Source organism: Triticum dicoccoides, chromosome 2A, assembly GCF_002162155.2.
Source record: "Triticum dicoccoides isolate Atlit2015 ecotype Zavitan chromosome 2A, WEW_v2.0, whole genome shotgun sequence".
Classification (NCBI taxonomy): Eukaryota; Viridiplantae; Streptophyta; class Magnoliopsida; order Poales; family Poaceae; genus Triticum; species Triticum dicoccoides.
This window is the reverse complement of record NC_041382.1, coordinates 267,545,176-267,565,917: the sequence shown is the minus strand read 5'-3', so window position 1 is coordinate 267,565,917 and position 20,742 is coordinate 267,545,176. Positions and strand designations below refer to the sequence as shown.

The 20,742-nt window shown below is 42.6% G+C and overlaps 1 protein-coding gene across 1 annotated transcript; it reads left to right on the top strand.

Moving 5' to 3' along the window:
- Window positions 1–10,022: 10,022 nt before the first annotated feature.
- Window positions 10,023–10,850, top strand: LOC119352557 (the record flags this gene model as incomplete). Its single annotated transcript, XM_037619147.1, has 1 exon — window positions 10,023–10,850. A coding segment is annotated over exon 1 (828 nt), but the record flags the coding sequence as incomplete, so codon positions are not given.
- Between the last annotated feature and the right edge of the window lie 9,892 nt (window positions 10,851–20,742).

Sequence of the window (20,742 nt, the reverse complement as noted above, 5' to 3'; positions counted from 1 at the left end):
ATCTCTTGGTCGATAATATTGATGGGCATGTTATTTACTTCTGCAATGAATCTGCTAGAATTGCTAGACCTGATACTAAAAATAAACATAGATCTGTTGTAGGCATGCCTGTTATTTCTGTTAAAATAGGAGATCATTGCTATCATGGCTTATGTGATATGGGTGCTAGTGCAAGTGCAATACCTCATTCCTTATACAAAGAAATTATGCATGATATTGCACCTGCTGAGATAGAAGAAATTGATGTTACAATTAAGCTTGCCAATAGAGATACTATTTCACCAGTTGGGATTGTTAGAGATGTTGAAGCCATGTGTGGGAAAGTTAAATATCCTGCTGATTTTCTTGTTCTTGGTTCCCCACAAGATGACTTTTATCCCATTATATTTGGTAGACCCTTCTAGAATACTATTAATGCTAAGATAGACTGCAATAATGATATTGTTTCTATTGGTTTAGGGGATATGTCTCATGAGTTTAATTTTGCTAAATTTCATAGACAACCCCATGATAAAGAATTGCCTAGTAAAGATGAAGCTATTTGTCTTGCTTCTATTGTCGGGCCTCCTAGTGATCCTTTAGAACAATATTTGCTAGATCATGAAAATGATATGTTTATGAATGAAAGAAGGGAAATAGATGAACTGTTCTTTAAAGAGGGACCTATTTTGAAACACAACTTGCCTGTTGAAATATTAGGGGATCCTCCTCCACCCAAGGGTGATCCCGTATTTGATCTTAAACCTTTACCTGATACTCTCAAGTATGCTTATCTTGATGAGAAAGAGATATATCCTGTTATTATTAGTGCTAACCTTTCAGAGCATGAGGAAAAGAAATTATTGAAAACTCTGAAGAAGCACCGTGCTGCTATTGGATATACTCTTGATGATCTTAAGGGCATTAGTCCCACTTTATGCCAGCACAAAATAAAATTGGAAAAGGATGCTAAACCGGTTGTTGATCACCAACGACGGTTAAATCCTAAGATGAAAGAAGTGGTAAGAAAAGAAATACTAAAGCTTCTGGAGGCAGGTACAATTTATCCCGTTGCTGATAGTCAGTGTGTAAATCATGTCCATTGTGTCCCTAAGAAGGGAGGTATTACTGTTGTTCCTAATGATAAAGATGAACTGATCCCACAAAGAATTGTTAAAGGTTATAGAATGGTAATTGATTTCCGCAAATTAAATAAAGCTACTAAAAAGGATCATTACCCTTTACCTTTTATTGATCAAATGCTAGAAAGATTATCCAAACATACACATTTTTGCTTTCTAGATGGTTATTCTAGTTTCTCTCAAATACCTGTGTCAAAAGAGGATCAAGAAAAGACAACTTTTACTTGCCCTTTCGGTACCTTTGGTTATAGACGTATGCCTTTTGGTTTATGCAATGCACCTTCTACTTTCAAAGATGTATGACTGCTATATTCTCTGACTTTAGTGAAAAGATTGTTGAGGTATTCATGGATGATTTCTCCGTTTATGGGACTTCTTTTGATGATTGCTTAAGTAACCTTTATCGAGTTTTGCAGAGATGTGAAGAAACTAATGTTGTCTTGAATTGGGAGAAATGCCACTTCATGGTTAATGAAGGTATTGTCTTGGGACATAAAATTTCTGAAAGAGGTATTGAAGTTGATAAAGCTAAAGTTGATGCTATTGAAAAGATGTCGTGTCCTAAGGACATCAATGGTATAAGAAGGTTCCTCGGCCATGCTGGTTTTTACAGGAGGTTCATTAAGGACTTTTCTAAAATTTCTCAGCCTCTGACTAATCTCTTACAAAAAGATGTTCCTTTTGTCTTTGATGATGATTGTGTAGAAGCATTTCAAATACTTAAGAAAGCTTTGGTTTCTGCACCTATTGTTCAACCTCCTTGTTGGAATTTACCATTTGAAATTATGTGTGATGCTAGTGATTATGTTGTAGGGGATGTTCTAGGACAAAGAGTTGATAATAAATTAAATGTTATCCAATATGCTAATAAAACTCTAGACAGTGCTCAAAGAAATTATGCTACTACTGAAAAAGAATTTTTAGCAGTTGTGTTTGCTTGTGATAAGTCCAGACCTTATATCGTTGATTCTAAAGTAACTATTCACACTAATCATGATGCTATTAAATAGCTTATGGAAAAGAAAGATGCTAAACCTAGACTTATTAGATGGGTTCTCTTGCTTCAAGAGTTTGATTTGCATATTATTGATAGAAAGGGAGCTGAGAACCCGTTGCAGACAACTTGTCTAGGTTAGAAAATGTTCTTGATGACCCACTACCTATTGATGATAGCTTTCCTGATGAACAATTAGCTATGATAAATGCTTCTCATACTGCTCCATGGTATGCTGATTATGCTAATTATATTGTTGCTAAGTTTATACCACCAAGTTTCACATACCAGCAAAAGAAAAAGTTCTTCTACGATTTAAGGCATTACTTTTGGGATGACCCACATCTTTACAAAGAAGGGGTAGATGGTGTTATTAGACGTTGTGTACCTAAGCATGAACAGGAACAGATCCTACACAAGTGCCACTCTGAGGCTTATGGAGGACACCATGCTGGAGACAGAACTGCACATAAGGTATTGCAATCCGGTTTTTATTGGCCTACTCTCTTCAAGGATGCCCGTAAGTTTGTTTTGTCTTGTGATGAATGCCAAAGAATTGGTCATATTAGTAGACGTCAAGAAATGCCTATGAATTATTCACTTGTTATTGAACCATTTGATGTTTGGGGCTTTGATTATATGGGACCGTTTCCTTCCTATAATGGGTATACTCATATTTTAGTTGTTGTTGATTATGTTACTAAGTGGGTAGAAGCTATTCCAACTAGTAGTGCTGATCATAACACCTCTATTAAGATGCTTAAAGAAGTTATTTTTCCGAGGTTTGGGGTCCCTAGATACTAAACGACTAATGGTGGTTCACATTTTATTCATGGTGCTTTCCATAAAATGCTTGCTAAATATGATGTTAATCATAGAATTGCATCTCCATATCATCCACAGTCTAGTGGTCAAGTAGAACTTAGCAATAGAGAGATTAAATTAATTTTGCAAAAGACTGTCAATAGATCTAGAAAGAATTGGTCCAGGAAACTTGATGATGCATTATGGGCCTATAGAACTGCATATAAAAATCCTATGGATATGTCTCCATATAAGATGGTTTATGGAAAAGCATGTCACTTACCTCTTGAACTAGAACATAAGGCATATTGGGCTATTAAAGAGCTCAACTATGACTTAAAACTTGCTGGTGAGAAGAGGCTTTTTGACATTAGCTCACTTGACGAATGGAGAACCCAGGCCTACGAGAACGCCAAACTATTTAAAGAAAAAGTTAAAAGATGGCATGATAAAAGGATACGGAAGCGTGAGTTCAATGTAGGTGATTATGTATTGTTATACAACTCGCGTTTAAGATTTTTTGCAGGCAAACTTCTCTCTAAATGGGAAGGTCCTTACGTCATCGATGAGGTCTACCGTTCCGGTGCCATAAAAATCAACAACTCCGAAGGCACAAATCCGAGGGTGGTGAACGGTCAAAGAATCAAACATTATATCTCAGCTAATCGTATAAATGTTGAAACTAATGTTATTGAAACTGTAACCCCGAAGCAATATATAAGGGACACTTTCCAAAATGTTTTAGACTCCGAAAAGGAATAGGTATGTGGTATGGTAAGTAAACCGACTCCAAAACAGTTCTAATGGCAATTTTTCTCCATTTTGGAATATTTAAGAAAATAGGAAAATAATAAGTAGTCCGGGAAGGACACGAGGCTTCAACGAGGGTGGAGGGCACGCCCTACCCCCCTGGGCGCGCCCCCCTGCCTCGTGGGCACCTCGTGCCCTCCGGACTCCGTTTTCTTGCACGATACTTCTTTTGGTCGGTAAAAAATCACTATATAATCTCCCGAAGGTTTTGACCACCGTATCACGCAAATATGTCATGTTTTTGTTTCGAGCTATTTTTTGCCAGGGTTGTTAAGGCCAAGCATCATGTCGTCTCCCTCCTCCTCCAACAATGAGGGCAACAATGCTTGGCTAGTGAAGATAGAGCTGAAGAGAGAAGAGCCCGAAGAGATCAACAAGGATGATGGGATCAAGAAGGCCACGGGAGATCAAGTTCCGGCAGTAGTAGAAGAAGACATCCTTCAACCTCACCACAATCTCTTTACTCCAACGGAGATTGAAGCTTTCAAGATGATTGAGTTAGCTTGCATTCAAAACAAGTACCTCACAAGTGAAAATATTTTGTTGAAGGACATATCATAGCACTCAAAGGCACTATCCGCAAATTGGAGGATATCTTACGCTCGATGTGCGACTATCCATCATCACCAACACCTTCTTCACCAACAAAGAAGAACTGAGCATCGGGTATGGGCACTCCCCTTGGCAACTGCCAAGCTTGGGGGAGTGCCCCGGTATCGTATCACCATCACACTTTTATCTTTATCGTTTTTCTTAGTTCGACCCTTTTCATAATATCTTGATCTAGTAGAATAAAGTTTTAGTATGACCTAGTTGTGAGTTTTGCTTTATGATCCTTCTATGTAATCGAGTCCATGAGCTATATATAATAAAGATTAGTGTTGAATCAAGGGCTTGATTACTTTGCTATGATCTTGAGGGAATAGAATAAAAGAGATGAAATAAAAGAAATAAAGATATCATATGCATCTTATGGAGAGTAATGACTTCACATAAAAAGAGTATGATGAATAAAAATTGTTGAGAGCTGACAAACATAGTTTTGGTCATCATTGCAATTAATAGGAAGTAATAAAGAAATAGAGGTTTTCACATATAAATATACTATCTTGGACATCTTTTATGATTGTGAGCACTCATTAAAGTATGATATGCTAAAGAGTTGACGTTGGACAAGGAAGACAACATAATGGGTTATGTTTTCTTATATCTAAGATAAATTATATTGTCATGGATCATCCAACATGTTGAGCTTGCATTTCCCTCTCATGCTAGCCAACTTCTTTTCACCAAGTAGAGATACTACTTGTGCTTCCAGATATCCTTAACCTAGTTTTTCCATGAGAGTCCACCATATCTACCTATGGATTGAGTAAGATCCTTCAAGTAAGTTGTCATCGTTGCAAGAAATAAAAATTGCTCTCTAAATATGTATGATTTATTAGTGTGGAGAAAATAAGCTTTATACGATCTTGTGATGTGGAAGAAATAAAAGGATGGACTGCATAATAAAGGTCCATATCACAAGTGGAAATATAAAGTGACATTATTTCGCATTAAGATTTTGTGCATCCAACCATAAAAGCACATGACAACCTCTGCTTCCCTCTGCGAAGGGCCTATCTTTTATTCGTGTCTTATACTTCATGCAAGAGTCTCGGTGATCTTCACCTTTCCCTTTTAAATTTTATCCTTTGGCAAGCACTGTGTGTTGGAAAGATCCTGATATATATGGCTAATTGGATGTGGGTTTTCATGAACTATTATTGTTGACATTACCCTTGAGGTAAAAGGTTGGGAGGCAAAACTATAAGCCCTTATCTTTCTCTGTGTCTGATTAAAACTTCATTACCATAAATATTGCGTGAGTGTTAGCAATTATGAAAGACTAAATGATGGTTGAGTATGTGGACTTGCTGAAAAGCTCTTATTGACTCTTTCTGATGTTATGATAAATTGCAATTGCCTCAATGACTGAGATTATAGTTTGTTGGTTCTCAATGAAGTTTCTGATTCATACTTGAAATTGTGATTGAATTATTACTTTAGCATAAGAGATCATATGACAATATTTATATATGTTGCTATTATAAGAATGATCATGATGCCCTCATGTCTGTATTTTATTTTTATCGACACCTCTATCACTAAACATCTGGACATATTTTTCGATTTCGGCTTTCACTTGAGGACAAGCAAGGTCTAAGCTTGGGGGAGTTGATACGTCCATTTTGCATCATGCTTTTATATCGATATTTATTGCATTATGGGCTGTTATTACACATTATGTCACAATACTTATGCCTATTCTCTCTTATTTTACAAGGTTTACATTAAGAGGGGGAATGCCGGCAGCTGGAATTCTGGGCTTGAAAAGGAGCAAATATTAGAGACCTATTCTGCACACCTCCAAAAGTCTTAAAACTCCACAGGAATTATTTTCAGAATATATAAAAAATATTGGGCGAAAGAAGTACCAGAGGGGGGCCACCCACCGTCCACGAGGGCCCCCTGCCTCGTGGGCCCCTTGGTGGCCCTCTGATGCCCATATTTGGCTATATGGAGTCTTTCGTCGAGGCTAAAATCATAAGCTAGCTCACAAGACAAAACTCCGCCGCCACGAGGCGGAACCTTGGCGGAACCAATCAAGGGCTCCGGTGGAGCTGTTCTACCGGGGAAACTTCCCTCCGGGAGGGCGAAATCATCACCATCGTCATCACCAACGATCCTCTCATCGGGAGGGGGTCAATCTCTATCAACATCTTCACCAGCACCATCTCCTCTCAAACCCTAGTTCATCTCTTGTATCCAATCTTTGTATCCAAACCTCATATTGGTACCTGTGGGTTGCTAGTAGTGTTGATTACTCCTTGTAGTTGATGCTAGTTGGTTTACTTGGTGGAAGATCATATGTTCAGATCCATTATGCATATTAATACCCCTATGATTATGAACATGAATATGATTTGTGAGTAGTTACGTTTGTTCCTGAGGACATGGGAGAAGTCTTGCTATAAGTAGTCATGTGAATTTGGTATTTGTTCGATATTTTGATGAGATCTATGTTGTCTTTCCTCTAGTGGTGTCATGTGAACGTCGACTACATGACACTTCACCATTGTTTGGGCCTGGAGGAGGGCATTGGGAAGTAATAAGTAGATGATGGGTTGCTAGAGGGACAGAAGCTTAAACCCTAGTTTATGTGTTGCTTCGTAAGGGGCTGATTTGGATCCATATGTTTCATGCTATGGTTAGGTTTACCTTAATACTTCTGTTGTAGTTGTGGATGCTTGCAATAGGGGTTAATCATAAGTGGGATGCTTGTCCAAGGAAGGACAGTACCCAAGCACCGGTCCACCCACATATCAAATTATCAAGGTACTGAACGCGAATCATATGAGCGTGATGAAAACTACCTTGACGATAGTTCCCATGTGTCCTCGGGAGTGCTTTCCTTTATATAAGAGTTTGTCCAGGCTTGTCCTTTGCTACAAAAAGGATTGGGACATCTTGCTGCACCTTATTTACTTGCATTACTATTACTCGTTACAAATTACTTTATCACAAAACTATTTGTTACCGATAATTTCAGTGCTTGCAGAGAATACCTTACTAAAAACTGCTTATCATTTCCTTCTACTCCTCATTGGGTTAGACACTCTTACATATCGAAAAGGCTACATAGATCCCCTACACTTGTGGGTCATTAATGAGTTTTTTCTATGATGAACATAAACCCTGCTAATCACCGTGTTCAAATTTGACACTTTTCCGGGTTCATTTACAATATTTAGGGGATTATGTGCATTTTTTTGGCATTAATGCACATAATTCAAATTCAAATAATTGGTGCTTGAAAAGGTACACAAGAACGGTATGGAAAAACCATACTCATGGTATTTAGTAATTTCTCAAGCCTTTTACAAGGAATGGGCAGAGATTTCAAGGGAATGCATGGCAATAGTCAACCACAAATGTGTCATTTACTGGGTTATCAACTATAGAACAATGAAATATGTGCTCGAAAAACATGACACCTGGCATGGTGCCATGGTATGGCCTCATAGTACCTTGGTTAAAAGCTGAGAAGGTTTGATTTATGTCAGCATGCTCGCCCTTCATAAATCGAACCATCACCGAGGAAGTTCAATGCTTTTGAGAGGGAAATCACCAAGATCGAAAGGGAATCCAAATTTCCGTCCTAGTTTGTCATTCAGTTTCTTTCCAACGATCAACATACCGCCTCAAATGCAACGTGTTCAAATTTGACATTTTTCCAGGCTCATTTACCATATTTAGGGGATTATGTGCATTTTCTAGGCATTAATTATTGTAAGTGCATCTAGTGCCACCCCTAGTTGGTTTTAGAGTATTGATGACAAACCTAGTTGAGGGACTAATGTGTTTGTGAGAATTGCAGGATAACACAGGTAGAAGTCCCTCATTGATTCGATTTTCCTACCAGAGATGACCCCTAAAAATGTATGACGACATTGAAGTCAAAGGTGGTATATGAAGATATTCACATTGAAGACTATGACAAGAGAAGACACCACATGAAGCCTATGGAGCTCGAAGACTTATTTCGTAGTTCTCTTTCTTTGTGTTGAGTCATAGGAACCACCGTACTGTTAAGTGGAGTCCAAGAGAACCAGTCAGAATGACTAAAGTGATGCCTAACCAAAACCTATGTCTTCGAGTGAAGACTATGAGAGCGAATCTTGTCCAGAGTCGGACAAGTCATCTTTGCTTGCAGCCCAAGTAAAGTTGTCATGTGAGTTTGAAATCTGACCGTTGGAACACGTGTCAGTTCCTTAGTGACTCAGGGTCATTTCGGACAAATCAGGTCGGGTTGCCAAGTGGCTATAAATAGCCCACCCCCACAACCATAAACGGCTGGCTGCTCAGATTGAGAGTACGGCTTTTGTCGTTTGAGAGCAACCCACCTCGAAGCCTTTGAGAGAGAATTCCTTGCGAGGATAAAGCCCTAACCACCCAGAGCCAAAGAGAATAAGGCATCACTTAAGTCTTCTTGTCTGTGTGATCTGAAGACTTATTACACTTGAGGACTGTGCATCCTCCAGCCGGTTAGGCGTCGTGTTCTGAGCATCCAAGAGAGATTGTGGATTGCCGGTGAACGAAGTCTGTGAAGGTTTGGGAGTCTACCTTGAAGACTTACTAGAGTGATTGGGCGAGGTCTGTGTGACCTTAGCTCAAGGGGAATATGGTGAGGACTGGGTCCTGATCTGCGTGTTCAGGACTGGGTGTCCAGGACTGTGTGTCCTAAGGTTTAAATACCTAGCCGCCCCAACCAGATGTACAGTTGTCACAGCAACTGGAACTGGTCCAACAAATCATTGTCTTCAACGAGTCACTGGTTTCATCTTCCCTTCCCTTTACTTAATGTTACTCCTTGTGAAGTCATTGTATGTTTCCACTATCTTTTGTCTTCACTGAGTGACTGCGTGTTCTGTCTGGCTTCACAATATCTTCCTACCTGATCCTTACTACATTGCTGCTATTAGTCATTGTGCTTTCACTCTATTGAATACTTGACTATGGCTTGCCTAGTGTAGTCTACCTTCCACTGCAGGGTATTAGGTTTATTTCTACCGTTTGTCTTCATAACTCCCATGTAATGAAGACTTTCATAAAAATCGCTTATTCACCCCCCCCCCTCTAGTCGATATAACGCACTTTCAATTGGTATCAGAGCAAGGTGCTCCCTTGTTCTGTGTGATTCGGTTTAACCACCTGGAGTTTTAGCTATGTCAACTGCAGGGATAATTAAAGTCTCCGCTGCGTGCCCCGCTTTTGATGGAACTGAATATCTCTACTGGAAGAATAAGATGCGCATGCATCTTGAAACCATTGACGTCGACCTATGGTATGTCGTCAAGAACGACGTTCCCAAGGCTGGAGAAGGTGTCACTACTGCTGATGTCAAGAAATTCGTTCAACTGGACTCTACTGCCAAAAATATCATTTGTGGTCATCTGACCAAAGGATAGTATGGCCGTGTGAGTGCTTTGAAAACATCTAAGCTGGTCTGGGACTGGCTCTCCAAGGTCAATGAAGGCATCTCAACCCAGAGAGATCAGAGAATCAGTGTCCTTCGCAACCTCTTCAACCGCTTCAAGCGAAATGACAATGAGAATGTCTAGCTCACATTTGACCGACTCACTGACATCACAAATGAGCTTCAAGCCCTCGGCGCTACTGAGATCACCAAACATGAAGTCGTCAAGACACTACTGAGATCACTTGACAGTTCGTTTGACACCCTAGCCCTGATGATTCAAGAATGTCCTGATTGCAAGACACTCGATCTGTATGACATACTTGAGAGGCTCAACACACATGAGTTTCAGCTTTCTGAGAAAAGAGATATCTACGGTCCAAACTATGGGCGAACTCGTGCCTTGAAGGCAAAAGTTGTCTCCTCATCTGAAGAAGAATTTGACAACAGTTCTGATGATCCTGAAGACATTGGAAGGGAACTTGCTATGCTTGTGAAGAAGTTCCAAAAATTCACCAAGAAGAAAGGCTTTAGAAAGTCTTCCCGATCAAGCTCAAGGAATGATGAAGCTTCTGCTCACGACTACAAGAAGAAAACATGTCACAAGTGCAAGAAACCTGGCCACTTCATCTTTGAGTGTCCACAGTGGGACAATGAGAACAAAAAGAAGAAGAAGAGCAAGGAATATGACTCTGACGACAAGAAGAAGAAGAAATACTCAAAGTCTTCTTCCAAGTCTTCCTCAAAGTCTTCATCACACAAGAAGAGCTCATCTGGCAAGGCACGTGCGTTTGTTGGCAAGGAAATGGATTCAGAGTTGGAGTCCTCTTCTGAGGAGGCGGAGGTGGAGTCTGAGGAGGAGTCCGATCCAGGCGTCGCAAGTCTGGCTACAGCATACGTTGCCAAGTCCATCTTCAACACTGAAGACAATGACCTCATCACCGACACTGATGCAAAGGACAAGGACTACTCCGCTTCTACCTACTGCTTCATGGCACGTGGTGCCAAGGTAAACACACGCACTACTCACTATCAAACATCTAGTGACGATGACTCTGATTGTGGTTCAAAACCCAGCTACAAAACACTTGCTAAAATTGCAACTGAACAACAGAAAGCTATGGAACATATTCAAAAACTGTTAGACAGAAGTGATGATCTGTTAGGTGCTGAAATGACTCGATCTGAATCCTTAATTGAAGACATAAAAAATCTTCATGTTAAGTATCAGGAACTTGAAAGTCGTCATGAAACTCTCTCAACAACTCATGAAAAGCTTTCCTATGATTATCTTCAAAGGAAGCAAGATCTTGAGAAATTGAGAGCGGTTCATGAAGATCTTCAAAAGGAAAACGAGTCACTTCGCGCCAAACAGATCAGTCCCGCTCAGGAAGGATTTGAACCACCATGTCTTAAATGCATTGAGCGTGATAATGCTACTTCTGTTGCTGAATGTTCTACTGCTACTGCTGTTGCAATATCTTCAACTGTTGATGTGGTAACTAACCCCTCTGCTGAGGATACCACCGCTATTGCTGATGAGAATGCTAGATTGAAGACATTGCTTGAAACAGGGATGTACAAAAGTCTTAAAGGGCATCAGACACTATGTGATGTCCTCAAAAATCAAATTCTGAACCGAAACCCGAGGAAAGAGGGTGTTGGGTTCGTAAGTAAAATGAATGTTGATGGCTCTTACTGGAAACCTGAGCAGTACCCCAAAACCATGTGGGTTGCTGCAAAGGAACCTTCAGCAGATCCATCCAATCTATCTGGCTTCACTTGTGCTAACCCCATTATCATTGATGAATCCTCTGATGCAAACTATATACTGTTTAAGAATCAAAATGGTGAAGTGTTTGCCAGGTACATTGGTACTAATTGCAGGAATGGACCGCCTATGAAGAAGATCTGGGTTCCGAAAAGGTGTCTGGAGAATCTTTCTGTGAATGTCATCATGACACCTCACGTGAAGAAGAAAAACCTCAGACCAAAGGCTTCATACGGTCCAAAGGCTTCATACAGACAAAGGACTCACCTAAGTCGCACTAACGCAAATGTTTTGCAGGGAAACCATACTCAGGCATATGAATATGAGAGCGGTTCGTCAAACCTCCATGTTCATAAGTCCAAGAACTATTCTGCTTATTCTCATGAGTACCATTGTCCGCCTGCAAGACTGTTTGCTAGGGCTCCAAAGCCAAAATTCTCAGATGCTGCACTTAGACTTATTGCTTCTAAGCCACCCTTGAAGATGTGGGTGGCTAAGAAAGCTTAACTCTCTTTTGCAGGGAAAGGTCTCCAGCAGAAAACCAAAATCATCTGACGCTATTGCTGGGGACCTTAAACATCTTGTAGGGCGCAAGATCAAATGCCCAAATGGTCTTACTATGTACTTCATTCCTGAATCGCTTGCTACTCTCCCTATTAGTCCTAATATGGATCTAAGCTTTCATAACCCACTGGTTCGTCAAATGTTTTTGCTTCACAATGCTCTTGGTGAAGCCTCCCCTAACTGCACTGTAGGGTACGACACCAGCATCTTCAGAATGGATTATTGATAGTGGGTGTACAAATCACATGACTGGAAAAAGAAGCCTTCTTATGGACTCAACCTTATGTCCATCCGACAAGAGCCACATCACATTTGCTGACACTGGTAAAAGTAAGGTATTGGGTCTAGGTAGAGTTGCAATCTCAAGGGATCAACACATGGATGAAGTCATGCTTGTTGAATCCCTTGGCTTCAACTTAATGTCTGTCTCAATGCTTTGCAATTTAAACATGATCGTAATATTTGGAAAATATCGTTGCATTGTTCTAATGGAATCTGACAAGTCTCTAGTATTTGAAGGGTATCGAAAAGATGATTTGTATGTGGTAGATTTCTCAGCAGGACCACAGCTTGCCGTATGTCTTCTAGCAAAAGCTTCAGAATGCTGGCTCTGGCATCGGAGGCTTGGGCATGCTGGCATGAGGAACCTCCACACCCTGGCAAAGAAGAAGCATCTCATAGGCATCGAGGTCGTCAAGTTCAAGAAAGATAACTTATGCGGTGCCTGTGAGGCAGGAAAGATGACGAGGGCCAAACATCCCTCGAAGACAATCATGACCACTACTCGACCCTTCGAACTGCTTCACATGGATCTTTTCGGTCCCACTCATTACTCAACTCTTACTACTACTGCTTGCCTCTATGGCTTTGTTATTGTTGATGATTATTCTAGATACACTTGGGTGCACATAATCCTTAACAAGACATCTTATGAGCTCCTTACTGGCAAGAAGCCAAATGTCAGTTACTTCAGAGTATTTGGCGCAAGGTGCTGGATCAAGGACCCACATCACACCTCAAAGTTTGCACCAAAAGCACATGAGGGTTTTATGCTTGGATATGGAAAGGATTCACACTCCTACAAATTCTTCAATCTCTTTCATTACAAAGTGGTTGAAACAGTGGATGTGCGGTTCGATGAGACCAACGGTTCACAAAGAGAGCAACTGCCAAATGTGCTAGATGAAGTTCCATCTAGTGAATCAATCAAGCTAATGGGAACTGGAGAAATTATACCTTCTGAAGCTCATCCTGAAGAAGAACTTATCATCTCAGCACCTGATCAACATGAAGACAATGCTCAGCCTGAAGACATTCCTTGTAACAAAGGCAATGATCAGCAAGAGCAATATCTTCGCCCTATACATCCTCGCGTTGCCAATGAAGTGCAGATTGAAAGAACAATTGATAGCATCAATGCACCCGGTCCACTCACTCGTTCAAGGGCAACTCAGCTAGCAAATTTCTGTGGGCACTTCGCATTCGTCTCAATAACAGAACCCAAGAAAGTTGAAGAAGCCTTCATGGAACCTGAATGGATTCAAGCTATGCAAGAAGAGCTTCAACAGTTTGAGTTGAATAATGTATGGGAACTAGTTAAGCGTCCTGATCCACGGAAGCACAATATAATAGGCACCAAATGGATATACCGCAACAAGCAAGATGAGCATGGTCAAGTTGTCAGAAACAAAGCTCGTCTCGTTGCTCAAGGATATACTCAAGTGGAAGGCATTGACTTCGATGAAACATTTGCTCCTGCGGCTAGACTTGAAGCCATACGCATACTGCTAGCCTATGCAAATCATCATAACATACTTCTATATCAAATGGATGTGAAGAGTGTTTTTCTCAATGGCAAGATTGAAGAAGAAGTGTATGTTGCACAACCGCCTGGCTTTGAAGATCCAAAACATCCTGACATGGTATACAAGCTCAACAAGGCACTGTATGGCCTCAAACAAGCCCCTCGGGCCTGGTATGACACACTCGAATACTTCCTGAAGAGCAAAGGCTTCATACCTGGTTCCCTAGACCCCACTCTCTTCACGAAGACATATGATGGTGAACTGTTTGTGTGCCAAATATATGTGGATGACATTATCTTCGGCTGCACCAATCAGAAGTACAGTGAAGAGTTTGGATATATGATGCAAGAGCAATATCAGATGTCCATGATGGGAGAGCTGAAGTTCTTCCTCGGTCTTCAAATACGACAACAACGCAACTGCATCTTCATATCTCAAGAGAAGTATCTCAAATATTGCTTGAAGAAGTTTGGTATGCAAGACTGCAAAGGCTTCACAACACCAATGCCAGCCAAACATCATCTGGGTCCCGACGACAATGGTAAAGAGTTCGATCAAAAGGTATACTGCTCCATGGTTGGTTCTTTACTTTATCTATGTGCATCTAGGCCAGATATTATGCTTAGTGTTTGCATGTGTGCTCGATTTCAAGTGGCACCAAAGGAGTCGCATCACTTAGCTGTGAAGCGAATTCTTCGATATTTGGCTCACACCCCAACTCTAGGATTATGGTATCCAAAGGGCTCAGAGTTTGATCTGGTTGGATTCTCGGATGTTGATTATGCTGGTGACAAAGTTGATCGCAAGTCTACATCAGGCACATGTCACTTTCTGGGACGATCACTTGTATGTTGGTCTTCAAAGAAGCAGAACTGTGTATCTCTCTCCACTGCTGAATCTGAATACATTGCTGCTGGATCTTGCTGCGCTCAGCTTCTGTGGATGAAGCAAACACTCAAGGACTATGGCATTCATCTGAAGCAAGTGCCACTTTACTGCAACAACGAAAGCGCCATCAAGATTGCCAACAACCCAGTTCAGCACTCGAAGACAAAGCACATTGAAATTCATCATCACTTTCTCAGAGATCATGTTGTGAAGGAAGATATTGATATCATACACGTCAACACTGAAGAGCAATTGGCAGATATCTTCACCAAGCCCTTGGATGAGACGAGATTTTGCAAGTTACGGTGTGAGCTAAATATCCTGGAATCCTCAAATGTCCTGTGATCAGGCACACATCCTAACCCTTATGCATATTGATGACTTAGATGTGCAACACACGAAGTAAAGTATATCTTCTATCAATGAAGACATACATTCTAAGTGTGAAAACATTAATGTGGAATTTGACTTCGGAGCGCCACGATAATTGTGCGCCATGTCTGGGTCTAATACTTCCTATACAGTGGGTAACGCCACCACCCAACGTTCTATTTTTGAAGTGTTTCACTCATGGCGTTACCTTGCAATGTTTTCACATTTGGTTTGGCTTCGATCTCAACATATCTTCATGATTATCTTCACTATGTTGATTATATAGATACATATATATTAGTGTTCTATCCTCTACAGCATTCACTTATAGCTATGTCTTCTTGTTGAATCTTTTGAACTAAGTGAATGTGATCGGACCCTAACCTCTCTATGCTTTCTATCTCAAATTCTATCTCTCCAAATCATATGCATTCTATTGAAACTGTCGAATGTCTTCTCTGCGTCCTTGTCAGCAGAAGATACAGAGACAACCATTAAGTCCGTTTTCAATGCTCATTCCTCCACATGAAACCCGGAGAAGTAGGAACGACCACCTGACAATCCAGGCGTGCGTGGGACGTGGAACAAACCCCAAAATTCCGCATAATGGCCACGTGTTCCTCAGATGCGAATCGCCAGGGGCACATGTGTAATAGCGCAGTGCCGCCCATGTACCTATAAATACACACTTCACAGCGGTCATTATCTCTTCTTCCACTCTCGCACGAACCCTAGCGCCACCGCTAGCCCTCGACGACGCCGGCGACAAAGCGCTTCGCTGCCGCAACCTCTCCGACGCCGTCTTCACGCTGACCGCGGACATCGTCCTCTCCGCCGTCGCCGTAGGTGTCCTCCGTCGCCAAGTTAGGGCACGGAAGATCGAACTGCTCGGCCTCATCTTCCACTCCGTCTAGCAGTTCTTAGTGTGGTAAATAAAACTTCCTTTTTACAACACCGTTGATCCTATGGATTTGTCACTTTCTACCACAAGCAGTTTCTATTCACACAAGTTAGATCTCTCTCATACTGCATCTCATAACATGCCTAGTATATTCACTTATGCTTCACAAAGTAGTTAGATTCCTCACTTGTACTGATCTGTGGATTCGTACAAATCTGGAACCAACTCCTTATCTATGAGTGAATGTCTTCGCATGATGAGGTCAATGTCTTCTAAACTGATTTATCTTCAAAATCTTCTGAGAATGCATATGACCTCTTCCCCTTCCCTCGCACCTTAATGCTGTCACAGGTACATGTCTGTGGGAGAATCCTTTGGTTCTCATAGTCTGCATTCATTTGCAGAATTCTTACAGCATCACATAAATTCTCCCGAAGCCAGTTCCTGTTGGTCCAGCAAGCGAAAACCTTTGAAGCCTTTGAACGTGTTGAAGCCTTTCAGGTTAAAGTTTATGGCTTCAGGGAAATCAGTAAGGAAGGGTGGCAGAAAGTGTCATGGAGAAACATCCAGAGATCTGCCAGATGAACTCTCAAAACTGTACAAGACAGATCCTGAAGAGGATTACAATCAGCGCAAGACCTGAATCCAATGGATTCGAAGATATTGGGCAGAACAATGGTTCAAATACCGATTTGTAACCCAGGAATATGCTGAGAAAAACACCATCAAGAGACCGTGGGGAGACATCCTATACAAGAATCTTCTGCCCAGGTCTAGAGATGAAGCCATTGAACAATGCTTCTATCCCTGCATGGTTCGTGGGCCATAGCCTGCTGATGCACACCCATCGTCACTACTATGGTGTCGTGACGACAATCTGTTCAAGCACAACTTCCAGTTTGCCCAGAACTCAGCGAAGCAGAACAAGAAGACTTTGGGGTTAGACTTCAACCCTGGTCCCTCAGCACCAAGGGCAGATGGCACACGAGATGCAGAACCCAATGTCATCGGTCCTTTCTACAACCTTGAAGGCCTCATCACCCATATCTTGGTTCAAGGGACTGCAGTGAATGAGCCTGCCGCTGACGCTGAATCAGATGAAGCGCCTGCAGCGCTAAAGACAAAGAAGCTGAAGAAGCCTAAAGCTTCAAAGCCTGCCCCTTCACCAAAAATCTCCTGGGCGACGCCACTGGCAACTGCGCCTCCTGAAGACAGTGTGCAGTACGAAGACTTATCTCACATCTCCAAGCCCCAGAAGGCCAAGATGCCTCTGCCACACACCGGCCAAGAGCTAACTGCTGCTGCCATTCTGCGCAATGACGCCATCGATCTGTCAAGTGATGAAGATCTTGCAGATGACGCTCTTGAGCAACTCATCAAGAGCAAAGAAGAAGCAGAAATCTTCAATGATCTGCCTCCCTTTGATGTAACCATCATCCACAACTTCATTGATGAGTGGTTTGACACGCCAAACATCAGCTTTGAAGATCTACAGCTACCCATTGGCCTCAGTGTCGCCTTCCAAGGCGCCATTGCTTCAGAGCTAGCTGTCGCCCAGCGCATTGTTGAACTGAAGCAAAAGATTGACTATGAAAAGGCTCAGTTCAAGAAGCATATGGCCAAGCTCAGTGTGCAAGAAGTGAAGAACTTCAAGATCATGATGCACGAGCTAAAGGAAGCCTTTCTGAAGAAGCATGCAGAAGCTCAGGGTTCACGTGAGCGCATGAAGACTCTGGCTGACAGATGTGTGCAAGCCTATAATGAGGCTGAGAAGCGCAAGGCCCTTGGGCGTCCTGGCATCGACCCCAGGATGGCCGCAAAGAAGAAGAAGAAGCCCGCTACGGCAGAACCCGACGCACCAAGGCAGGAAGCAGTTCCGATTGTCTTCCCAACTAGAATGACTGGCTTGAAGCCAAAAAGCCGGTCAACCGCTTCAGAGCTCAAGAAGACGAGGACTACTGAGGCTGAAGCCAGGAAGAGGAAACATCCTGAAGCCTCTCCTACAGCCCCCTCCAAGAAGAAGAGGAAGACCAAGAAAGATCGGGTTGCTCCCACAGAGTCTTTGATAGTTGAACCTATTTCTATGGTCTATCCTGAAGCTGAACGCCAACTGACAATCCATGAGCCTGCTTCCACAGAGGCTCATGAAGCTGAAGACTTTCCAGCAGCTGGTCCCATCGCTGCTGAAGACATTGGTCAACATGACCATGTAGAAGATGGTGCAGTCCTTCCTCAGCTTGAGAACAGTGAACTCATCAGCATTGGTCGTCCGCTGACGCCAATTGCACAGGATGCTTCATGGGCGGATCGCCACAAGAGGAAGAAGACTATGAGGCCCAGCCCACTCCAACTCCACAGGCGTCGCCCGCGTTGCGCAGGCTTCGCAAAGGTCCAAGGCCTCAAGTCTCTGCTGAAGACAATCCGGCTGCATCAGCCGCGGAAGAAGAAGTCCCACAAGTTCCCACTCCCCTGTCCCACCAAGAAGCAGTTCTCAAGGAGAACGTGCTTGTGACCGACCCTCCAGCTCGTCAAGTGGAGGATGAAAATCTTGAGGCTGCCACAACCACCAATGAAGCTAATGTGGAGTCCTCCCCAACAAAAGCATCCGAAGATAGCGAAGCCACTGATCCCGCCACTTCTGTTCCTGAGTCTGCTGGCGGTCCCTAGTTCGACTATCATGTTGAGCACAGGCCTCAGGTACAGAAGCCAATCCCAAGATTGCCAAGGTTCCCAGGTCCTGCATCAGCACCTGGCTCCTTCAATATCAATGGCTTCAGAGCAGACAACACATTCTTCGATAGCTCTAGGAACCCCTATTCAAGTGATAGGATATCATCTGATTGGTTCTGGAGCTATCCGCAGCAAAGCTATTACTCATGCATTCTTTACAACCAAGGTCGCATCTTCCCACATAAGCGACTTGACATTGAAGCTATAGCTGGTCTGCCCTGTCTGGAAGAAGCTTTGGATTGCTTCAAGCAAGTTGGACTGCTGCCGTTCGTTACTGACCAAGAGCATTGGAATGAAGAGTTGCTGCTCCAATTATATGCCACACTTCACATCCACGGATATAGTAGAGATCCGAAGACTTGGGTCCTGGAGTGGATGACTGGCAACGTTCATCACGAAGCCAAAGCCTTTGACATCATTGAGCTCACTGGTTTGCCCACTCCTGGCGATCTCTACGAGCATGGCTGTCAGCTGCATAGTGAAGCTACTGAGAGCATCTTTCAGAAGCCTGAACCTGATATGTGTCAGATGCTCAGCATGATGAAGCCATTGCCCCAAGATGCTGCTTATCCCACGGAGTTCTTCGTTGAAGACCTTGAGTATCTGCCAAGAACCATTTATCACATCATCAGGCGAACTCTCTGGCCCATCAAAGGGCACTCTCCAAATGCCAAGCTTGAGGGTGCAATGAAGACTTTGATCTTCTATATTCTTCATGGAAAATGCTTCAATGCACAGGACTTCTTCATTCACCAACTTGCTGCATCAGGCTCTGATCTGTTTGGCTTGAAGTTCTACGCCCCATGGGTAATGCGGCTAATCAAACTTCACTCTGATATCTCATATCGGCCATCTGCTCGCAATCATCAGATTTTTCTGCCTGATGTGGATATCTCTATTGAAGCCATCTATCCTGAGCCTGCCAAGGAACCTCTAAGTCTTCAGAATGCAGAGCATCAGAGTTTCTCTCAGAACATTGAAGGAGTTGAAGCAGTCACTCGGGTGTATCCTTTGGCTGGCACTACACGTGCACCACACCCTGCTTCCACTGAAGCCACTCATAGTACAACTGCTCCAAGACCCAAGAAGCGCACTCGTGTTCTCAACGGCCGAGAGCTTCTTGTGGCTCCTCATCAGAAACAGGATAGGCATCATGACTGGCTGAAGCTTTAGATGAAAAGCCTCTTGGTGGAGTTAATCTCACTCGCAATCTTGCCACCAAGAATGCTTTCGTTGCCCATGAAACCTGTCGCCGCACATGGAAAGGGCTAACGATGATGTGTTCTGAAGATGATCTTCAAGAGGATGGATTCACTGAGAGTTTCAAGTTTGACTCCACACCTCCTCGAAGGGCTGTGCTGCGACGAACTCCATCCCTTGAAGACTCTGAGTTCTCTTCCTCTGCTGCAATAGTGACTGCCAGAGTTATCGAGGATGAAGACGATGCCACTTCACCGCCACCTCCTTCAACACGCTTCAACTCTGCTCCAAGCTCTTCAGCACCGCCAAACACCACCAATGACCCTGCTGCTTCACCTACTCCTCATGGGAACGAGTAGATGCTCTATGTCTTCAAACCTATTTGGTCCTTACTGACAAAAGGGGGAGAAGCATATGAGGTTGATAGTCTTCAAGCGGGTCCATATGGGCGGGTGCTTTATATTTTGTTTCGTGCTTACAACTCTCGTTTTGCTACATTTGGTTCTTTGAGTTGTAACACTTAAACTCGATGGCCGTCTGCTACTTATCTGCCACCTTGTTTTGCGATGATAAATTCCGCATGTGCGACGATAAATCCCGCACTTAGATCATTCTGCAGACGTCCATTTTCCATTATGCATGTCATTATCTTCATATACTTTCACATGCATAGTGGATTGTCATCATAAGTTGAAGTGGATATCCACAAGTACAACCTGCCATGTGCATTTGCATTCCAAAAGCAAATTACTTATATGCACAT